Genomic DNA, 23315 nt, shown 5'->3' with positions numbered 1-23315 from the left:
AGAAAGTACAAAGGCATAGTGTCTCATGGTAGACCAGTTGAAGATGTTTTGATAGTTTCCTTAACTGTTTATTGTAACTTTCACAACATGAATTACAGGGTTCAACATTGTTTAACAAGTTTAAACTTAAGTTCACAAATGCTTCAGAGATCAATGTTGAACAATTTCTTTAAAGTAGTGTCCACACTGCACATAGCATGCTGATTCATACTGCTCCAATGCATTATATGAAGGGAGAGAACTGTTCCATTGGTCCAGCCTCCATCAGGTCTTTCCAGTCTTGTTTACCTGCAAGGGGGAGTGGGGGTATTTAGATAAACAGGGCACATTAATGTCAAAGTCATGCCAACAGATCTTTTACAGCAACTAAATGGCAAAATGCTTTTACAAGCTCCCTGCTAATTATGACAATCAGGAATGAATGTCAAGTTTATCATTTAGTTTAGGAAATAGTCAGTCCCACTAAACATTTCCTGTTATCTGACCTTGGACCATACTGAACAAGCTGACATGTATTCCTCAATTAAAAAAACAAGACAGTAGCTGCTATAGAATGTAGCAGTCAGTAAACATGAGGAAGACTTAGTTTAGCATCTCTATGCAAACCCAGAAGCCAAAAGAGCCTGCTTCAGGTCTATCAGTGGATGCAAATTAATGTCAACCAAATAAGTGTTGCCAGAAGCGCTCACCTGCAAAGTATCAGTTCTGTCCAAGAATGCTCCATGTCTGTTCTAGCTGCTGCATCTTTGGCTTCGGCTCCAAGCTTAAACCTTGAGCCTGGAAAGGGTAAAAACAAGACATTCAGGGTCTTTACAGAAAGGTGCATGTAGTATATGCACATGTTTCACATTCACAAGTGGTTAATCAGTTTGTGTTTAAAATGGAGGTCCAAGCTGTTAGACATTGGTTTTATATTTATCCTCCCTGATTCAATCCGAGACGCCACGGAAAAGAGGCGGTCAGAAAGCGCAGGGACATTTAATATTGCATCTGATTTATTAAAACCCAGGATTTCTCACACCAGAGAGCCCAGGCTGTCAAAGATGCAGCTGGTGACCAGGAAAACCATTAGGCTTAAGCATAACTCTACAGTAAACACATTTTTACATACATTTTCACTCATGACTTTCACACTAGCCATCCTCTTGTCAGAGCTCTGACTGGTGTCAGCCATGATTTCACTGTGATATGCAGAAGTTTCAAGGGCCATCATCCTCCATCTGGCTCATACGGGTGTCCACCACATGGTATATGGTCCGCTAAGGAGAAGTTGACAAGTTATTTGCCAGTGAAGTACTGCAAAAAGCAGATACTTTGTTCATTTCAAGTTTCACTGAAAGATTAGCTGGGTTTCTAAAGCAGTATCAGCATATAAGGTATACAAATCCAGTGATCATTGAGAATCCAAGTTATCCCCTTCTGTAGGTTACAAACTAAGGGCACTTTAAAGACATCGGGTTTATGTGAATTATGAATTCTTGACAAAGTGGATACACTTCCAGTAAAGTTAGAGACGTAACGTTAAAATAAGTTAATCATTGAAATTCAGTTAACGTTAGCTTGTTTTTTAACGTTAATTTGCTAGGCTTGCGTTACGTTGACAGTAAGTTACGTTCAGCTGTGCAAGCTAACATAACATCGCCCACGAATTTAATTCAGTAAGCATTTATTTAGTATTATACAATAAAAATGTCGAGATTATTTAGTGTTGGCTATAATACTCAAGTTAGCATAAAGTAGCTAGGTGAGGGTACATTTCCGGTGCTATACTAATATTTGTATCTCTCCTTGCCTGAAAACCACTTTGTCATTCTCACTACCCTGAAATACTGGCCCCGTTTGAGTACCTGTTTCGCTGCCTTAAGTTGGCTAAGTCACGTTAACGGATTCAGACGACACAAAATGGCACCAGCTAATTTACACGTGTCCACACGTTGCCTAACGTTAGATATTTTTAACCGAGGTTAAAACTCTTAAAAGCTCCGTTAGCTGTTAGTTTTATTTCTCCCACAATGCAAGGCGTTAAATACTTACAACAGAGCACCTTGCTAGAGATGACTGGACAGCTGAGGTTGTTTTGCATTATATACACGGAACGACTCTCCATCTCCTGAACCTCTGGTAAGAGCACAGTCTGTGAAAAGACCGACTGGCTTTCAGCGTCCAGATTAAATAGGTTACCGGTTATGATCCATTTCCGCTCCTTTGGGTAAGAAGAGGGAACTTTAATTTACATTGTCGCCCACTAGTGTTCACAGTTAGACACGACTCATGTTTTCCGTCATTTCCATAATGCGCTGGATCGATGTTCACTCCGATAAATGTCCTCACAATCCATTCTCCCTGCAAAACAATGTTAATGTCTTTATTTTATTTTAAATTATTTTGTCACAAGACGTCAGTAGAAATAACGTTATAGTATGTAGTTTAACTGTTCTAACAATGTCCCAGAATCAGCTTTATTGGCAAAGTATTCTTGATCATTTCATTTAACTTTTGTGCCGTTGTTGTATATTATTGTCTTCTCTCGGTAAAATGTCGTGGTCCGTTGTCAAGTTTCTTGTTTGTGTTTTATTATTCTTGGTTTCTTGGTGCTTTCGTGCCTGGTTTTAAAGGTCTGTTGTAGGGACCTTGTTGTTCTGCTCTTCTGTCTGTTGTTTATGTTATGTTATTTTATTTAATCCCAGTACACATTCCCCCCAGGAGGCCTTTGTCTCCTGCTTGGCAGTTATTATAAATCAGAATCTGTTCTTAATGAACATGCCTGGTAAAATAAATGCATAATAATAATGTGTACACATACAAGGAATTTGACTCGGTTTTTTTGTTGCTCTCAATGTAGGCTACTTGCACACAGTTCCAAGAACAGTTTGCAGGAACATACATAGAAAAAGACATTCAGCTAAAAACAAGAACAACAAAGCTTAACAATGATAGGTACATATAAATATTTAACTGTAATGTACATAGGCCTATAGGTAGTAACATCAATGAACATCAACATATAGATACACAGTCAAACTGTTTCTGTAAATTGTAAACAAGAATGCAATAGTGCAAGAGTGCAGAATGCTGGAATAAATACTGAGTGATTAATGTAATAGATTACTTTATATACATGAAGTGGGTGGATATTTAAAAATAAGTATGTATGCATAGGCTACATGCCAGCATGCTTAAATTTTTCTTTGGCAATAATGATGTACATGTTAAAAAAAACACTACTACAAAACACTTTATGACACTTGCCAATTTCTGTATCAAAGGAAAAAAGCTTTTCATGAGGGTAAAAATTGATGGATTAATATTTAATCATTTGTATAGCCTTAATATCGTATAGCCTCTTTCTCTTTTTTTAAAGTCAGTTTGATGCAGGAATATTAAATATGCCGCAATCAGTTTCAGCCAATGTTATGTAAAGTAAAGAAATCAACACAGTTTCATTATGCATCGCAACATTGTTAAACTTTGTGAGTATGTTGTTGCTATCATTATTAATGTTATTATTTTGTCAATTATTTGGGGTAGTGCTGGTGTTATAGTAGTAGCAGAGTGATATAAAAATGAAGATCAAATGAAAAATAACAAAAAAAAGCTCAAAATAAAACATGAAATCATTAAGGGTACATCAAAAGTGGAACACAAGCCAAGCACGCATGTGCACGACGCAAGCGCCCGTCTCCTCTTCCAACACTGTGCAAGTTGACTGAGGAGGTGCAGCACTTCTTAATTGGACTGCGCAAGTTTAAATGTTCTTCCATCAGCTTCCAATGGATTTATGTGGAGACATGCAGGCATCAAAGAAGACTTAACATAAGGTAACTCAAGGCATAATTTTAGGATGGCAATTTTATTTGTGTGATTATATGTACTTATGATTAATGTCAAGAAAAAACATTCATTGTTATAGACTAAATAGTTATCATGGTATTCAAAAACCACCAATTAATTCTTGTTCTCCAACAGTGGGGGTAACGTTGCCTAAAATAATGTGCTAATTGCTACTTCAAATAAACATTTTGCTTAGACTTCCACAGGCAGCAGAGAGTGAAGCAACAGCCCAGCTATGTTCAGAGCAGTGTTTGGAACCAAGAGAGAAGGAGGAGGGAAAAAAGGAGACAAAAAGAGCCGGAGACATCCAGGTAAGAACAAAACCACTGAAACTACCTGTGCAACAGAAGTGTGTGCATGTCAGCTCAGTAATAAGACCAATATTGCACCTTTGGGGTTGTGTTTTTTAATGTTGCCTTAATTAATATTTTACCACAGTTTTTATCTTATTGAATATGCTTTTATTTTGTCCGTGATCACAAACATGTAGCGGGAGAGAGTTATCTTATGATGTACACACTATGTCTTTCATTATTTGATGGCAATATTCAGCTTCTCTTCTCTTGGGTGATTTAAGTAGAGCCATTTCAATTAGCCTAATTCATCAGTGTGTTCTGTCCTTCACACAGTGTCCCAATGCTTGCATTTAAAGTGTGTCAGGAGAAGTTAGAGTGGGTTAGGCAAACATCCTGACCTACTAAAAACATACTGAATTTCACAAGAATTTTGACTGGGCTACAGTTGAATGGGGAGAACCTGCGCACTTCTTATAAATGTGTTGTATCTGCTGTAAGCCAACTGAACGTCTTTGTACCATTGTAGTGAAACGTGAACTGAAAGGTCCACTGAACAACTGGAGCAATTTGCTGTTGAAATGAAACTAAGATGTTATATATTTTATATATTCACAGGCTGAACTTGTCAACTTGCTGCAGTACAGAGGAGATTTCAGACTGCGCAGTGGAGATAGATGAACATAAGTGGAGCTCAGTATTAGAGCAACCATGTTGCCCATTAATATTTAATAATTTGCTGCTCTGGGTTGCAAGAACAGAGAGGAAGACAGAGAACTGTGTCAGTCTCATTAAAATGATATAGTATATTTACAGAACATGGGACGGCTATGATCATTTGCAGGGAGATATCACTTCTCCTCAAGAGCTTATCATGAAAGGTTTCAAGGCAATGATCCTTCTACACTTTTAGGAATTATTTAACAGCATATCATGTGAATTTGTGGTGGACCTCTGAGTCTCTGTTGTGCTCATGGTGATAACAGCAAAAACAGGCTTGTTTAAAGTAGGTTAGAAGTGAATGACTGAATTATACCACAGTGAAAACCACAGCAATCTGGTATAACCAATGGAAGTGGCAACAAGGTCTCTGGAATCATCTGGCTTTGTGAGCTCTCATAATGTTGAAAAACAAGGTGAGGCTTAATGGCTACAATAAGAGTAGACATGAAAATGATACAAATATTGAACTGAAATATAGCAAGTGTAGCCTCTTTATTGAGTGTGATCCCATTACTTTAAATAGATGTTCTGGCATTGCTAACTTTCCATTACCTCATTCAGCAATATGCCTCCAAGGCAAGATATGTTTGCTCTGTCGCAGCCTTATGTGAGATGTATCTTATAGTGCTCTCACTGCAATATGTTAAATCTGCTGCGCAGTTCTGTTGAATCAACTCTGCCTTTTTAACAATGGGGAATCATTCCAAATGATGCTTCTTTAACTATAATACCTGCCCTTCTCCATGTTTTCTCTACACACTCACATCTTTTCCATGTATAGGTGGGGAGGTGTATGCTCACAGCACCTTGCAGAAGGGCAGTGGCGGGCGTGCCACGCACTTCCAGGGCCATGACAGCGGCTACACTGAAAGCCCAGTAAAACTGATGAGACTGACCAAGGGAGCATCTATTTCTTTACCATCCTCCCCTCTTCTCCCTCGCCAGGCCAACATAGTGCCCTCCCAGTCCTGCATCAAGTTCACAGGTGGGTGTAATTAAAAAAGCAGTAGTAATGAAAAACAAAGCATGGATTCCTTATGAACAACAGAGAATGACAATAAGCTGTGCATTAGGGAATAGTTGCCAACATAGCAGAATGCTTTCATGAGTGTTTGCCTTTATTAGCAGAGAGCTTCTGTGCGTTCAGCTGTTCCATATGACAGCAAATACAAGAGTATACAGATTGTGGCCCTAGGGCCCAAAGCCATGTGACAGATTGTCAGAGTAAATGATTGAACAAGATAACTTAAGGCAAGGAACCCCTATTAGGTAGGTCAATTTTGAGGTATTCTCTTTGTTTGGATCTATACATTGAGATCTGCAGACTGCTTTTAACACCCTGCAGCATATTGGATCTGAAAATGCTTTTAAATAAAAACTTAGATTTTTTCCCCCTGTGCAAAGAAAGTTCCAACCCTCTAAATCAGTACTCTTGATGGTGTCTCTATTTGGTCCATTGATAATTACAAATACTTGACAAAATATTGACTATCTTGCAAAAAAGTTCAAATTCACAATGGGCGTTCTATACAGGCTAAAGTCCTGTTTTTCTATGGCATCAAGAAAGCACTTAGTTGGTGGCCTTTTTTTTGACTGAGATTGATTTTGGTACAGGTTTGCAGCACCGTGTACAAACTTAAGCCCCTGCATCACTCTGCCCTGAGGTATGTCACTAATTCTAGCTTCAGGACCCATTATTGTACCTTATACAGCATGGTAGGATAGCCATTCCTCACTTTGTGTAGGTTAGAGCACTGGTATATTTTAGTATAAGTAAATTTGCTACTTACATAAGTCAGAAGTTTAAATTTTTGCTAAGCAGCCATAAGCTTAGCCTAGCTGTTTTACCTTGGTTCATCGTCCTGGAATAATATGCTCAAACTTAAGACCTTTATCTTTTAAAATTAGAATAATGGATGCGGTAACTGCTGTTTGCAGTTGCTTCATTTGTTAACAAACACATTAATAAATATGGCTACCTTGTTTATGCACTGGACTATTTATTTATATGTATTTTTCTGTTGTACGTATTGCTGCTTTTTTAATCTGATGTTGTTGAAGTGTTGGATGCTGCTATCTGACCATGGCTAGGTCTCACTTGTAGTTGAGATGAGTGAAATGTGCAGAAAAACACAATTTTTAGTGGCAGGAGACTTCAATAATTTCTTTTCTGATTTCATTTTTATAATGTCTTCTACATAATAATTTTTTTTGCCATATCCATGTGCACATTATTGTTTTGCTAAGTACAAATCAAAGAGATGTTATCCACAGTTTAAACACATTTTGAAACTAACAATATAGTTTGTGCATGTTCAAGGAAATGTTAGTTATTTGAAAATGTACTTAAAACATGATACTAAAAGTTTTGTGACATTTTTAATCAAGTAAAATCTCATAATTGTTGGATGAAAGGTAAACAAACTCCATGTTTACTTGGCTCACCTTAACAGAAGCACTAGGTGGCAGTGTCCTGCAGCATGTGCATCCATTCAGAAAAAGGTGATGTTACGTTTCATTGCATGCAGCACTGCCTTGTTTTTCCTCAGTGCACTCAACGAACATGACAAGAAAAAATGTTTACTGCCATGGCCAGCCTATTTTGGTGATCATGCAAATTCAAATATATATCTGTATGTTAGACTACGTAGAGTGTTTCTGAGTCCACATGCGTGATTCATACACAGTTTTACCTTGAGTATAAAAAATTAAGTATGTTTCAGTGCTCGCAAACATCTCATTCTTGTGAATGATCTCCAGTCTGCGCCTCCAAGAACCCTCAGATGTTGTTGCATAAATTGAGACACACCCACACACATCAATATGAGTGCACCACTGTCCCTGCCATCTCTCTCTCTCTCTCACACACACGTATACACACACACATTAGCAATGTTAATACATTATAGATAAACGCCAATGGTACAGCAAATATTGTACTGTTTGCATGCATCGTTCGCACTCTGTACATACTGGTGTATACTCCTGGGACACAATTCAAATTCTGCACCACAGATCTCATCTGGGAAGGCTTAATCTCGCTCTCTCTCTCTCTCTCTCTCTCTCTCTCTCGCTCACTTTCTTTCATATCCCTCCTTATCTCCACCCTCCCCTCCCACCCTGCCTGCTCGCCCTCCCTCTCCCTTCTCCCTCTTTGCTGTGGCCGAAGGACGGGTGAGGAAGCTGGAGAATGTGGATGGCTCTTCCAATGCGAGAGAACCCCTTGTCTTTGCCTCGTGCCGTGGCAAGACAGACTACAGAGGTGAGAACAGGAGCGTGTGGGCGTGTGTTAAGCATCATGTCTGTTTTTCCAGGTATTGATCAGGGAAGCTGAATGAGGATGAACGGGGTAGAGGTGAGGGGAGAATGAATGATGAGATACAAGAGAAAGTGAGCGTGTGGTTGTGTCTTAATTACATCTAAAAGGCTTTGAATTAAGTTTTTTTTCCTTTCAGGTGTATGTAGAGACAGTGATGTCTGTGTAATCCTCAGTGTATTACTGAGAGTTAATTTGTTTTATCACAGTTTCTTACAGAGTCTTTGCCCTAACTTATCTGCATGTTGTTTGGACAGTTAAGGTTAGATTAAAGACACAAATGGTTTAAATGCCCACATCTCAGACAGCTCTCTTTGTGTTTTTGACCAGGGGGCTATCCTTAGGCTAAACAGATTTTTTGAGGCATCTACCATACTGGTTGCCAGGCACCTCTCAGCTTCCCGTTTCCAATGGCAACTGCTAGGTGGTTTGATGAATAGTACTGGACATTCAGTATGTCCTCATGTTACTCCAGATTGGTTCTCAGTGCTCTGCTGACTAAATGCAAAGTTTTCTCTCCTCCCCCTCTCTCAAACACACATCCAGCCTTCCCACCCAAGTCTTCAGCAGCTTTTCAAGCTGTGAAGTGAAAAGAGTATTGACAAAGGCTAGAACTAGAGTGCTGTATGGTACAAAAATTACAAGACTCGCCTATCAAAACTGACCTTGATCCTTCACTGTTTGAACACAATTGGTTGAAAATAATAAAGATGTGATGCAGTACCTTTTTAAAAGGAGAGTGAGCCAGCAAGACAGAATGAGAAGAGTGCGAAATGAATGTGATGTCTAAACGCAAAGATGGTTGTGAGGAGGAGTGAGCTGTTCCTGTAATCTGTGATGTCCTGTCATCCTGTTAATATGCCTACTCAGTATGCATGTTACTCAGCCGGTAACAGTTAATAGGTGAGGCGTGAGAAGCAGAGGAATGTATTGCTCAGCTGGTTGAAGCACAGAACATGTGAAAACTATTAAAGCCTTACTGTGCAGAGTTGAGCGTGGACCTTGGAGGATCTGGGGTTGAAGGTCAAAGCATCAGGGAACCTTAAACAACCACACATGAATGCAGCACATGGCCTGTGTCAACCAACCCCTACAGGAGCAACAACGAAGGCAGAGCCAAAGCCCTCCTTCTTTCTGCTCCTGAGTCGGCACCAAGCTCATTGAAATTCACAACCTGTTTCCTAACTGAGAGCACCTGGCAGGCGTGTGCACAGGCAAACTCACAACCTCACACGACCTCTTGCTGCTGCCTCAACCACGGACTGGAAAGCCACTCTCTGTGCATTCATAATCAGGGCAGCTGGGGCTGTGCTGACCTGTGGATGCATACATTTCTCGCAGTTCACTAGCGATGATACTGGGTGGGAACCTTACGAGCGAGCTGAGCTGAAATGTGAGCACCAGTTAAGATGGCTGTTTCATCTGGCCTGCTATGTTTCCATTTGATTGTTGATCCTTGTGTCCTGAATGTGTGTGTCTTTCAGACCTTCACGTGGAGCCCCAGCCGGGCTCCTCCCTTTCTACCCAGGAACTGATGACCAGACTATGCTTCTTATTGGGAGAAGTAACGCCAGACACTGCTAGCTCTCCTATGGAGGACAGGAGGGAAAAGAAGGTAGGGCAGCATATTGATTACTGGCCCTTTGCTGTCAAGTCATATAAAAAGGCAATGGATGGTTTATGAAAGTACCTTCTTTTTTTAGCTCTCACAATGCTATCAGGATCTTAGTTTCTTCTTTAAACATTTAAATATGCCTTGCTTAAGATTTGTTGATTGTTATTTAAAATGTTGTTGTGTGCAAGGAAAGCTTGTGTTACTGTCTGTGATTTAACCACTCCTTTGGAAAAATGGATCAATATATATTTTCAAACATTAATAATTGCGTTGCTATGCTTCCGCAGGGCTCCATTTAAATACTACATGCCCTATTACTTCAATCCCCAAGTATGAGAGTTATTGTATGTGCTTATGTCTCTTCATCGCTGTGCCTTTGTATTGTTCAGCTTTGGCCCATTTTCTCAGCCTCATTCCACCACCTGAGCTCCAGATTCAGTCAGTTTCACAGAGATAGCGAGGCTCATATGAGGAATGTGGGTTGTCCTGGCTAAGATAGATGAGGCTCTGGTATAAAGGGAATAACAGTGAGCTGTTTCAACTCTCCTGCCTCATCTCCCTACAGTCTCTGTGTTGCAGAAATGTTGCATCAATAATGAGGAGGCCTGAAATGCACGTGATCAAACTACAAGCATAAGGAATGTTTAAAAAAAGAGATCTTTTTCTTAGAAAACATGTCCATTTATTAACAAAATTTGTCTTAAAAACATTTCTCATGGCTCTTTTAACACTCTCTTTATTGGTAAAAGTTTGTTGATAAATACACACATAGGCAGCGTTGAAAAATATTTTTAAAGACCTCTTTAAGAGACAAGTGAGAATACTATACATGTATGTAACATATATTATTTCCTCCTCTTAAAATAACATAATGAAAAACTACAGCCTCAAAAAATACCACAGTTACACCAAGCCCTCTGTTATATAATAAGCCTTGTATGATTTATCGCAGGGCTACTATAGTAGGTTGCAAGATATTGTGTGGATGTACTTGTTATTATGTATACACCATGTATATATTTTCTTTATTCTTTGAAAACTGAGCTTAGAAGGTTATTTATCAGTAGATGTGAAACTGCTGAGATGGAGCCTTGACAACTGTATGAAAAACAATTTTTTTCAACCTGGCTTTTTGTAGTTTTTTTCCACCATGATGACTTATTGTGTTCAAAATAATTTTGTGCTTTCTGTGCTGTAGAGCTTCACATGCAGTTGCTCTAAGTTGCTATCCAAAACACACGCACACACACACAGTGTTCAAAAAGCAACTGAAGCATAGCCTTTAGACACACACTGTAACGGTACATTCATCTAGTGTCAGGTTTCCCATTTCCTGAAATGTGAATATATTGTGGAATTAGATGTGTAATTTTAACTAGTACCCTCATTCTGAAGCTGCATGCTTAAGATAAATCCTGGCACCTGTGAAATCAGCCCTGTGTGGAACAGAAGAATGACTATATAGTGACTTTTACGGTAAATTGTATATGTCTACAGCTAGTGATTCAGTTTTGAAGACGTCATCATGAAAAACTGGGAAAATAACAGCCAGGATGAAAATAACTGGAATTATCCTTTCATTTCCCATCTGTGTGCACACACAAACATACTAAGTCACAAACACACAAAACAGTGTGCATGAAGGCAAACACTGCCACTGCAGAGTGGAGTGGCGATTGACACTGTTCATATACTACAATTGACGAATATATAGATTTATTTCCTTTCTTTCCTCTTTCTCACTGCACAGAGTTTATCAGGTTGAGTCCCTACCAATGTATCTTGATACATCTGAACTGCATGTCACGTTAACCTTTTAACCTCTGCTCTCCCGTTTTTTAGGGCGACACCTCTGCCCAGGGGGGGAGTCCCAGCTCCACTCTGACCTGCAGCACTGCCTCCCCCTGTTCAGAGAGCCCCTCTTCCACCTTGAGCACCAGTGCTGGAGGCCAGCCTTTACCCTTACCTTCACCAAACTGCAGCTCCAGCACCAGCCCCTGTGGGACCCTCTCCAGCCCCGTACCCAGCCCTACCCCTTGTCCTGCTCCAGGACCCATTACCGGAAACAGCCCTGGGCCTCCTTCTCAAAGCCCGACCTCCACTCTGGAGAGCAAGGACAGTGGAATCATAGGTGGGAGTTGTTGCTGCGTATCTGCTGAAAATCCTGGCTTGGTTTTATTATGTATAGCCACATTGTTTGAATTCAGATTGGTTTTTATACTAGATGAAGCATGTCCAATACAAAAGCCTTGCCATGCATCACTGGAAGTAAACTAAAAAACATCACTGGCCTATTTAACTCACTGTGGAATCATCAGAAATCCCAGAAATGACTGATGTCACTTAAGTGCCACACCTTCCTAAATGGTGATAGGAAGTTAAATGCAACATCACGTAGTTGTAAGTCCTTGTCAAATGTGTACCCCTAACCCACAGCTAGTTTCTCTGCGTTGTCTGTGCCACTTCAGCCTCAAGGCTTCAGCTCCCTCCTGTCAAAACTGGGACACTGCTGTCTTTGTTGCTTATGGGTCTGATTCTCTTAAAATAGGACACTTTTTTCTCCCTAAATAGAGTTTGTATTTATAGTTAAATACAAAAGTGCAAAGGGTGCATCAAGTACAGTAAAACTCATTGATTGATGAGTTTTGAGTGTACAGCTGATGAAACAGTTATGCGTATTTTATTGCTGATTGAGTAAATGTGATTTGTTGAAGTTACTTTGTTTGGGGTCTTCAGTCAATTTTAACTGATAAAAAAATGCACGAAAGCAATTGCATGCCATATGTTCTTCTTTAGAAGTGAAATTCATGTTTCTATTTTTGCCTGCCTTACCTAACCCATATTTTATTTGCGCGGCTCAGCAACCATCACTAGTTCCTCTGAGAATGAGGAACGCAGTGCCTCCAGTGAGGTTCTGACTAAGGATGAAGGCCTGGGGGATGGTGCTGGTGCAATGGCCCGTGCAAGCGAGGACCACCATCTTGGGCCGACCAGGGACAATCTAACCACCAAACCAGATGAGGCCTTACCTAGGACTGACATAATCGAGCCCAGGACTCCACCAGCTCCGAAGAGACCCCTCCCACAGCATCACTTACACAGCACTTCCTCGCTTATGATGCCCCGTCCAAATTCTGTGGCAGGTAAGTTTAAATTTTCTTATGTGTTATTCTGCGATTAAAGGAATAGTTTAACAATTTGGGCAGTTCAATACCATTCTTGTGTCAGTCTATTCAATATGAAGCTGGAGCCAGCAGCCTGTAAGCTAGGCGTAGCATAAAGAGTGCAAACAGCGCCTGGCTCTGTCCAAAGGTAACAAAATCTGCCAACCAGCACCTCTAGAGCTCACTAGAGTCTTGCTGTCACCTTGAGGTTGCCAATCAAGACTCAGGGAAGTCGCTGCTCCCAGCCAAGAAATAGTCCCACACATAACCCCCTGTGAAAATCATAACGTTTTGTTTTTACACTTCCATTTTTGTATGGATTAAACATAATGTTAATTAGTGAGTGAGTTGCTAAAGCTCCCATTATTTTGTAGATGAAGTAGGTTAATGAGAGTATGAATGTGACAGCTGTGACCCGGGGGATTAATTAACAAACTAACAACTATTGACTGAATGACAAACTGATTGAATTGATTGTTGATCTGACATTTTCCAACTGTTCATCTGATATAGGGAGAGCATAATTTGCAAGATTTCAGTGATGCAGAACTAAACTTCATTGCGCCGTGTGTTGGTGCTCTACTTACCACTGATGCTGGATACACACACTGAGCAGTACCAGTTAAATGTCCTGGGAGGCCTCCAGTTGTCATAAAAATACCCCCCTCCCTCTCCAGTCACGATCTTTGCTTGTGCGCAAGGTTCTTTTTCTTCCCTTAGATGTCAGTTCATTTGTGGTGGAAGAGATTCCCTAAGGAGTGGATTCACAGTAACGCCTGCCAGTTTCTTCTGTCAGCTGGTGCTTTTATTTAGGCACCCTTGATGAAAATCAGAATAAAGATGAAGTGAGCCACATAGTACTGTAGCCGCTAGGATTGTACTCGACATTTATGAAAGATTAGACCACAAAGTAACTGTGTATACATAATGATATACATTAAGAGTTTATAGCAACAGTATTGTCAGGTTACAACAAAGAAGAACAGGCTACATATCAGAAATCAAATGAATGGAGGTTTAATAGAAATATCCTCCAATACTTTAAGTTTTAACATAAACACCATTTTATAAAATATACGATGTACTATGTATAATAAACATGTAGCATAAATACATTGAATACAAAACAGCAACATGAAGAGCAGCAGAACATCAAGAGAAAACAAACAACAGAATATGTTGATGATATGAGCATTATATATATATATATATACACACACATGCATGTTCACTGTCTGTTCTCATTAAAATCCTCATAATCAGAAGTAGCTCATGTTCTCAAAGTTGAGATAAATACTGACTGTTGCAAGCACAGGAATACAAAAGGTAGTCCAAGACAGTTTGCAGAGTCAATACAAGTTACCTGCTTCATCACCCCCCTATTGAGTTGAGACTGGGTTCATTTTTGGCAGGAAGCATTGTACTGTATGATTGCTGCACTTTGTGAACAAGTCAGAAGCTGACGATGCACAGTAGCTGCATCAACCACAGATACAATGTTTAGTGTTGTCCATGCTTTCAGTATGTTTTCCTGGTATTTAAATTAGTACCAGGAGTCTTTCACTAGGGGTCTATGATGCTGCAGTAACAGCCTCTTAAATATCTTTATTAGGTGAGTGGTCAGTGCCACTGGCCTGTATGGGCACTGAAGACTACTGTTTTTAAAAATGAGACAGTGCTAGAGGTTTTCCGCAGTGGAGAGACCATCTTCAAATTCAATTTAAAGCGATAGTTGTACATTTTGAGAAATATGCTTATTTGCTTTCTGGAGAAGAGTAAGATGAAATTGATATCTGTCCATTACATGTAAGGTTACAGTGAGGCAACTGTGGTCTTATCTTAGCCCAAAGACTGGAAACAGGGGAAACAGCTAGTCTAGCTTTGTCCAATGGCAACAGAATCAACCTACCAGCGCCTCCAAAGCTAACTAACTTGTTGTATCTTATTTGTTTAGTTTAAAAACCCAGGTGTAAAAACGGCTAAGCTAAGCTAACCTAGAGCTGGGCAATAAAACAATAATGATAATTATCATGATATAATTTCCTCAATAACAATATAACACATGTTCAATATATCGTCAATAAATGTTGATTTAATTCATTTGAGTCACACAACAAATTAGCACTTAATTTTTCTATTAAGATATTTATTTTGTTGAGGGAAATGAACTTAAACAAGATTTACTAATAATATTTTTTTAAGATTATAGTTTTGAATGTTCTGCCTCAGATTTGTGAAGTGATCCGCTGTTTGGCATCAAGTGTTTATCACATTCTGACCGTAAAGAAAAGTTTAATCACACAATTAACCATCTGGTTTCTTTTTATTCAGGAGCAAAAATCAGCCTTTAAAGAAATAATGATTTGACATTTATCGTGATAATTATTGATATCGAACAGTATGAATTTATTTTATCTTGATAACATTTTTGGCCATATCGCCCTGTCCTAAGCTAACCTAACCTGCTGGCTGTAGCCTTATGTTTAATCGACAGGTATAGAAGTGGTATCGATTTTCTCATCTAACTTTCAGCCAGAAAGCAAAGATGGGTATTTCACAAAATGTTGAACTATTCTAAAGTTGAAGAGGTTCTGTAGAATCTGTATCAGCCTGGACTGTCAAGGGTGGAGGGATGAGCTGTCCAGGTGTCTCTGTCATATCGTCTAGAAACATGTTTTAACTCACTTTATCCTTCGTCCACTCAGCCATTTGGCCTGACTGTCTTTAGCCAGCAGTCTTTCTCATCCCACTCCACACCTCCTTCACACTGTTTTGCTGCAAACTGTTCTTCACCCTCTCACTGTGGATGTTCTTTAAGTCCTCAATTCTCCACTTCAGCATTGCTGGACAATTACAGTAATTCCCTCCATGTACCCGGTCCTAAAAGCCCTCTTCTACCTGTTGAAAGGGATTTCAGGTTCTCGGTGTTCCGAGGTTTATTATTTGCTTTGTCCCTATCTATTTTATTTTATCATAATTGCAGTGTTCACACTGTGACTGATTTGTCTTGCATCAGGGAGCCCCTCATTGTCCATTGGGTACTCCACAGAGCAGGTTCCATGTGCTCTTGACAGCCCTGTAAATCATAACATGGATTCTGTAGCTTTCAACAACACTCACTATGAAGCTGCAAGATTATGGAGACACACAGGGATGCTATATTTTCAGTGTGTCTTTACTCCCTGGGTTAAATAAAGTAAAGGGAGTGATGGTCCAGTATTACACATGTAGCAAACATGAAACATTGGTTAAGAGCAAAACACACTTCATGTTGTATGGGCTCACATTGTGAGTGTAGACTGAATTAGTAATTTGTCATGACGAAGGATGATTAAGGACGTCACTGGCCAGCATCTTCAGGCTGTGACCGTAATTGCTTCTTTAAAGCTTTAAACCCGTAACAGCTCAGAGATGTAGTGCAGCTCCCTCAGATGCTCTGCGATAACCAATGACTGCATTTAACATGTAAAGTACATGATTAGAGTTATGTGAGTTCATCATCTGTCCAGGGGTTGCACTTTCTTGTCTACTGTCTGTTTGACTGGTCTATCTACAGTATTTCATAGATGAGTGCTACGTGACTCAGGCCCTTTTTTTTATCCCACTCTGAAGGGATTAGAGGCAGCAGTAATGCCAGATTTTCAGATTTTACAGAGGATTTTTATATTACAGCAATGAATGAATGAAATGGACCAGTCTGTGACTTGCCATTGAAAACAAACTCTTCTTCTGTCTGACAATTTTTTCCAGGCAGATTGAGTATATTTTGGCAGTAATACTATATATATTAATACTAATGCTATTTATTATTCCATCACTTAAATGTAGATGTCATCCTTCCTTACACACAGCCCAATAACACAAATAAGAGCAAACCTAAACATGCAGAAAACCAATATCATTATAACCCAAGAGGTCCCAATAAGCATAGACACTTCCGGTTGCAGGGACTCTAATCTAGTTAAATGGCTCTTTGCCATGAACCATAAACCACTTGAATTAGATCCCACTTCATTAACAGAGAGAAAGAGAACTAGGGACAGCCAAAGACTAGACTAGAACAAAAGTTCTTAACCTTTTATCTTGCTAGCTGCTCCAACAGATGAGCAATTGAACAAAAATTATATTACACCTTAGGAGCCACAATACACACTCCTGACCCCACACTTTACAATAACGCTCAACTGTGCTTAATGCTCATGTTGTGAACTTTTGCACATACTTGTCAGCATTGTATTATTGTATTTTTGTATACTTTTGTATACATTTTTTGATCTCCTTACTTTTTATATGTTTATATTTCTATTTATGTTCATGTGTACTGTAAGCACCAATTTATATCAAGGCAAATTAACTCGTATGTGAAAATGCACCTGGCAATAACCCCAATTCTAATTCTGATTCTGACTTTCCAGAGCATTCTGACAGTTTCTGGGGTTTGAATCATACTCATTTTTGTTGCATTTTATATCCCTATACCCTATTCTTTCTCACAGGTAAACCCAGTGAATGATTAAATATAGTCAAAACTGCCAAAACAACAACAACAGCGACAAATTGATACAAGACGTAAAACAATGCAATTGAAAAGCTCTGAAACAAATTCAGCCTTACTTCACTTTTGTGTTAAACGGTTCATGTCAGTTTGTTGTGTGTTGATCATGTAACTGAGCTGCAATATGTAAAAATATGTTTGTAATAATCACATTTTTTTCCTAAATGATAAAACTATTTTGCCCACAAAACATTAGAAATACTTTATAATACAGTGCAACTAAATACAAAACCACCATAAGCTACAGGCTGAGAAATGACAATAGAGTGGAATCAACACCTCTCTGACACAGCGTCAACATTACAAATCTGTAATGTTTCACTAATATTGAATTGTCTTTATTGTAGGACTGTTATATTGGATTGCATTTGAGTGTACAGCGCTTCCTATTTTTTGTTGCCTAATGATATGCCATAACAAGAGAAAGATTTTTATCATTTTTGAAGAAGACCAAATTTAAGAACCAGCTGATTACACAAAGCCTATTTCTTTATTTTGCACAATAGCCTGGACTAAAGACTGTAATGTCTTTAAAACTGCAGAAAGTAAGCCAGGCTGACCTGTAAACTCTGCGTTGTGAGTAGGTGGATGGATAGGCGAATGTGGGAGTAAACAACTCTTTCTTTTTTGTTTCTTGCCCTTTTGCACGACATGTTCTTTATTTTATTTAGCATGTTGGCTTTTATGTATCTTATTTGGTCATTAGAAGAATGTGTGCAATCCTGATATTGGCAGCGGATGCATTTCTGCGGCAATGCTTTCCACAAATTATCACAAATTTGATGTCCTGACGTGTGAGACAGTATGAAACATTTGGTCATTGCACACTCATGTTAGCTTGAGATTACAGGAACGTGAGATGAGTTCTCTTTTCTTTCCCTCTCTCTTCCCTCCTCAAGGGCACTGAGTGCTTATCACTGAGAGCAACAACTGTTTATGTCTCATGTCTCCATGGATACAATAATTGACTCTAGCAATGAATTTGACACTTGTGTGGTATGCATGTGTATTTTGCACATTGCCTGCATCTCTCTCACACCCTCAATCTATTCCCCACCCCATCTCTCTTCACAGCAACCAGCTCCACTCGCCTAGAGGATTTGAGTTATCTGGACAACCAAAGGGCTTCTGGACACAGGGGCTCTGTCCGTAAACACAACACAGCTGGACGCACAAATGATGACTCCAAAGGTATTTTCTGGCTTAACCTCGGGATCAGTGTGTAAATATACCTTGGTGCAGAAACATCTGCAGACCTGTGTGGAACATGAATGCACTTCCCCAATGTCACTGCTTAAACTACACACATCTACATCTTTTCTCTCCCTCCGTCCAGGGAGATTGGTGCCATTCAAACAAGCTGACATCATGCTAAAACCGCTGCTGTTTGAAGTTCCCGGCATCACCGCAGAAACACCTTTTGTCGGCCGGGATTGGCTCTTCACGCGTCTGGATGAGGTCCTGAGAAAAACGAGCAGCTGTGAGGGACGCGGTGCTGTCATTGTGGGTAACGCAGGATCCGGCAAGACTGCTATCATCTGGCGGCTGGTGACGCTCAGCTGTCATGGCATGCGCACGCCACAGGGAGGTCCCAGCATCCCTCACAGCCCCAGCTCCTCCCCTAAATGTAAGAATCCTATCTTTATTCATAGCAGTGTAATTTGTTTTTTGTGTGTATCCCAAAGCATTAGTGTAAGAACACAGGAGAACGCTACAAGTTGAATTCATACATTCTCCCGTGTGCTCCAATAAAGTCAGAGTCTTGTAAGATACTGGAAAAAAATATCACTTTTTGGGAAGGAGCTGGTAACTGGGTCACGCACTCTTCTTTCAAGTTCTCCCCTGAGGTTTCTCTGCTGATTGCAGTTGTGTAAGGAGACAGAGATTGTTGTTTTGAGTGGCACTGGAGCTGTTCTCTGGTCTGAAAAAAAAAGGATTTTGCACATTACATTATAAATGCATGTTGCATGCTGTGACGTGCAGGTGATTTTTGTTTTTCTGAATACAACGTGACACACCTGGAGTTATGAGAAAAAGAATTGCCACAAATACAGATTCAGTAAGATTAAGATTACAATCTGAGGACAAAGCAGTACAGCAAAACTAAAATAGTGCTCAAAAGGAATACAGTGCCAATCATTTTTGAGCATCATTGCATTATTCATTGATAGCTGTCCTGTATGTTGTCATTTTGATGTAAATTTAACAGAGAGTATAGCATGAAGTGTGCAGGAATCCAGACGGCACTCTTTGAAACAAACATTCTTGCTGCCATCTGAGGTGGTTTTGCTTGTCTACTATGACTATGTCATAGTTTCCAGTCTTGCTTACAGATGCACTAATTAATTGTAGCAGTTTAATTGTGTTTCTTCAAAGACTTCACTCCTGGCATTCCGGTGCTCACACCAGAGACTTTGTCTAACGAGTGTAAATGGCAGCTTTTCATTTGTTGTTGTTGCTTTGTGCTCTGTTCAGGTGGGGATAGGCAGGGAAAAGCAGCCTCTAAGCAGCCAGCTGATTCCCAGCTCAGCCAGAGTGCTGTTGCAGGAACAAGCGATAGTACAACACAGAAGAAGGAGGCTGTCAGATGCCTGGCTGCCAAGGTATGTCAAAACACATGCACACACATGTTTGTATTTCTATACTTGTGAGGACTATCAAATACATAATTCCCTCTCCAGCCCCTTTCTCTAACCTTAAAGCAATTGTTTGACACTTTGGGAAATGAGTTTATTTGCTTTCTTGCGGACCATTAGATAAGTAGATCAGTACCTCTCTCATGTCTGTGTGCTAAATATGAAGCTGAAGCCAGGAGTGAAACACCCTACATGGCTCTCTCAAAATGTGCCTACCTGCACCTACAGCTCACTAATCACGTTATATCTCGTTTCTTTAACCATCAGAACTACATGCCTTAACCGACTTAATTTACACCTGTTTTAATGTTAAGCCCAAAACCAAATCTCCAAATCAAACAGCCCTTTACTTAACCACAATGTTCATACTCAAAGACTAAAAAACATTTAACCACACAACACACTTCTGTATAGTTCTTGTTTTTTATCCTGTCACTGAGGAGACCCGCTGACTCATCGGCAGTTATAACAGACAAAAAGCAGAAATTGTATTTACATTATAGGAATTCCCAGAACTTCTTTCACCAGATTTACAGCATCACGAATAGCACTATAGGGAGCTATGACTGTTACAAGCCATTCTAAAAGACTGAAGAGGGATCAATTCAAAGAGATAAACACACATGACATAAAACTTCAACATCAGAGTGTTCTTGTCTCTTTTTGGGCACACGTAGAACATGTTGCTGATTGCATCACATAGATGAAAGCTTGATGGACGCTTCTAAATTTACTAACTTGGCCTCAATAAGAGTTTCCATGGGAACTAGTCAGACTACTTGATGTGTGAAGTGATGGTGAGGAAGTTCGCTCAAAAGTAAAATCATTGATGACATTATATGTAGACTACTCATGGTCTAGACTGGGACTTATTAAAGCCCTATGAAGCCATGAAGGAATACTAAAGCTGTATATTCCTCTGCAAAAATGCACTAAAAGTTTACAGATAACTACTATTATTCTTCCAGCATAACAGTTGCCATTTCTCTCTGTGTTTTTGTTTGTTTCTTTGTTTGTCTCCTTTATTGCAAAAACTCCCCCTTATTCGTCGTGATATGTTTCAGTAATATGTTGAATAAAGCTCTCGTTGTTGAGTTTCATGGGTAAATTAGGACTCAACTACCTCTCTGATTCCTGCAAATATGATTTCTGGTTTATATCTGGGTGTTATTTTATTGTAACATATTGATTTTATATTCTGTGATATTAGTCTGTTTCTCTTCTTTGTTATGTAGTGGAGTAGATGTAGAAGTGGCATGAAAATAAAAGACTAGTAATATCTGAAATTTGTATCTAAGTACAGTGCTTGAGTATATCACTTTTCATGACTCAGATTTGCCAAAATTGAAATTGTTCAACATTCAGAAAACCAGTAAGGTTTATCCTAAATACCTTTTCACCAGATTATTTGCCTTTATACCTCATGATAGGATATTGCAGCCTGCATGGCGCTGTGCATGATTTAACAGTAGATGCAAGTTTTAAAAGTGCATGCACAATGGCCAAGAAAGAAAGCTTTTCAGATTTAAGAAGTAGCTGTTTCATTTTTCTCAGACACTCCAGACCAACTTTACATTCATGTGAAGTCCCTCCCGTTAGATACACCTTTCTTTTTAAGAACAATAGTCGTTTATGGCCCAGTGCAATTCTGACTTGTATTTTTCCACCACTTCCTGTTCTATGTCCACTGTACATTGTCGCACAGATCATTAACACTTGCATGACTTTTATTTAGACCTGAATACAGATATGTTTGTGTAATATACAGATTTTCACCTGCTTCTTTCTCCTGTCAGGTGGTAGCCTACCATTTCTGTCAGGCTGACAACACCTACACCTGCCTGGTGCCAGAGTTTGTGCACAGTGTCGCCGCCCTGTTGGCCAGAGCACCACAGCTCGCCCCATACAGGGAGCTGCTGGTACAAGAGCCACATCTACAAAACACACTCAGCCTGCGATCCTGCGTTCAAGACCCCATTGCTGCCTTCCGAAAGGGTGTTCTAGAGCCCATGGCCAGCCTGCGCAAGGGTAATAAAGTCTACACACACACACACACACACACACACTTTAAGATAAATGTGATATTCAACTTTAAAGACCTTTTAAATTTTAAAATAGTATCAGTTTTAAGGTGGAAAACTGTCTGCTTCCCTCACCCTGCAATTAGGGACCGTGCTGCCATCTCCTGTGTGAAATAGCCAATTAATGACTCTGTGATGGGCCCATAGATTATTTTCCCTAGTTAAGGTCAATGATTTGAAATACTGTGGAGTGTGAAACAGATGTCAGGTCATTTACATTGGGAAATGATGAGTGTTATTTTTGCCCCAGTGAATCATCAGCAACCCATAAGATTTCAAGGTCACAAAATACTCTGGAGGGGCCGTGAATGTTACAGACGTATTAGCCAGCTCAGTTTCTCATGATACAGTCAGTCAGCTAGAGTGATGGGTTATTATGGTCCGGCCCTCCACAGTCTGCGCAGAGGACTGTTTTGTCTACTCCATCACGATTAAGCAGGTTAGGGAAAAAATGGAGAGCCCTTGTGTCTCAGTGTATGAGTCCTCACAGGCTTGCAGGGTGCATTGACAGCTTAGATGATGTGAAACATGATGGATATGTTCTTTTTCAAGCTAATAAACAACAATGGCCCCTGGCCCCTTTCAGCAGAATATAATCAATATCAGCAGTTGGTGCTTTTCTCAACATATCCTGTGCTGAAAAACAAAGATGGACCCATTTTTAGCCATGAAAGGTTTTGTACAAAACTATCGTACCATGTTTCTTTGTTTCCTTATTATATGCTCTTTGGAAGGATAATGTAATATATCTGGTCTTTTAATGTGCTTCAACCCATTTCTTCTCTATCTTTTGCTTTATGTGTATTCAGAGCGCAGGCTCCCTGAAGAAGACTACATCATATTGGTTGACAGTCTTAATGAGGCAGAATTCCATAAACCAGACTATGGGGACACCATTGCCACTTTCATTACCAAAATAATCCCCAAATTTCCACTCTGGCTTAAGTTGGTGGTCACAGTCCGGACAGGCCTTGTGGTGAGTGAGAATATTAACATTACAGCATTATGATGATCTCTGAACCACAGCACACCTGTCTCAATGGTTCAGCCAAATTACAATTTACAAATTTTCTCACTTATCTCTTGTGGTACCAAGCAACA

The 23315-nt window shown here is 39.7% G+C and overlaps 1 protein-coding gene, 1 long non-coding RNA gene and 2 other non-coding genes across 4 annotated transcripts in view; 1 reads left to right on the top strand and 3 right to left on the bottom strand.

Moving 5' to 3' along the window:
* Window positions 1-52: 52 nt before the first annotated feature.
* On the bottom strand, window positions 53-2186 carry LOC119889707. Its single transcript, XR_005442140.1, has 4 exons — window positions 2035-2186; window positions 1112-1259; window positions 690-777; window positions 53-288 (listed from the first exon to the last, which is right to left on the bottom strand). It is a non-coding gene; the product is annotated as an uncharacterized LOC119889707 (long non-coding RNA).
* LOC119890869 lies at window positions 509-650 on the bottom strand. Its single transcript, XR_005442328.1, has one exon. It is a non-coding gene; the product is annotated as a small nucleolar RNA SNORA31 (small nucleolar RNA).
* LOC119890870 lies at window positions 914-1049 on the bottom strand. Its single transcript, XR_005442329.1, has one exon. It is a non-coding gene; the product is annotated as a small nucleolar RNA SNORA31 (small nucleolar RNA).
* Window positions 2187-8006: 5820 nt separating the features above from the next.
* The window catches only part of LOC119890162 (protein TANC1-like), a 27665-nt gene continuing 12356 nt past the window's right edge, over window positions 8007-23315 (top strand). The window contains exons 1-9 of the mRNA XM_038701268.1: window positions 8007-8109; window positions 9648-9778; window positions 11621-11909; window positions 12640-12921; window positions 18572-18688; window positions 18834-19124; window positions 19973-20100; window positions 21930-22161; window positions 23024-23190. Of these exons, the coding sequence (XP_038557196.1) occupies window positions 9698-9778; window positions 11621-11909; window positions 12640-12921; window positions 18572-18688; window positions 18834-19124; window positions 19973-20100; window positions 21930-22161; window positions 23024-23190 (1587 nt within the window). The 5' untranslated portion in view covers window positions 8007-8109; window positions 9648-9697. The remainder of the gene's footprint in view (window positions 8110-9647; window positions 9779-11620; window positions 11910-12639; window positions 12922-18571; window positions 18689-18833; window positions 19125-19972; window positions 20101-21929; window positions 22162-23023; window positions 23191-23315) is intronic.

This window comes from Micropterus salmoides, unplaced genomic scaffold (genome assembly GCF_014851395.1).
Source record: "Micropterus salmoides isolate LMB-PRFRI ecotype aquatic unplaced genomic scaffold, ASM1485139v1 Ms_hic_scaffold_6, whole genome shotgun sequence".
Classification (NCBI taxonomy): Eukaryota; Metazoa; Chordata; class Actinopteri; order Centrarchiformes; family Centrarchidae; genus Micropterus; species Micropterus salmoides.
Note: the sequence above shows the minus strand (reverse complement) of the source record. Positions and strands in the feature narration are given on the sequence as shown.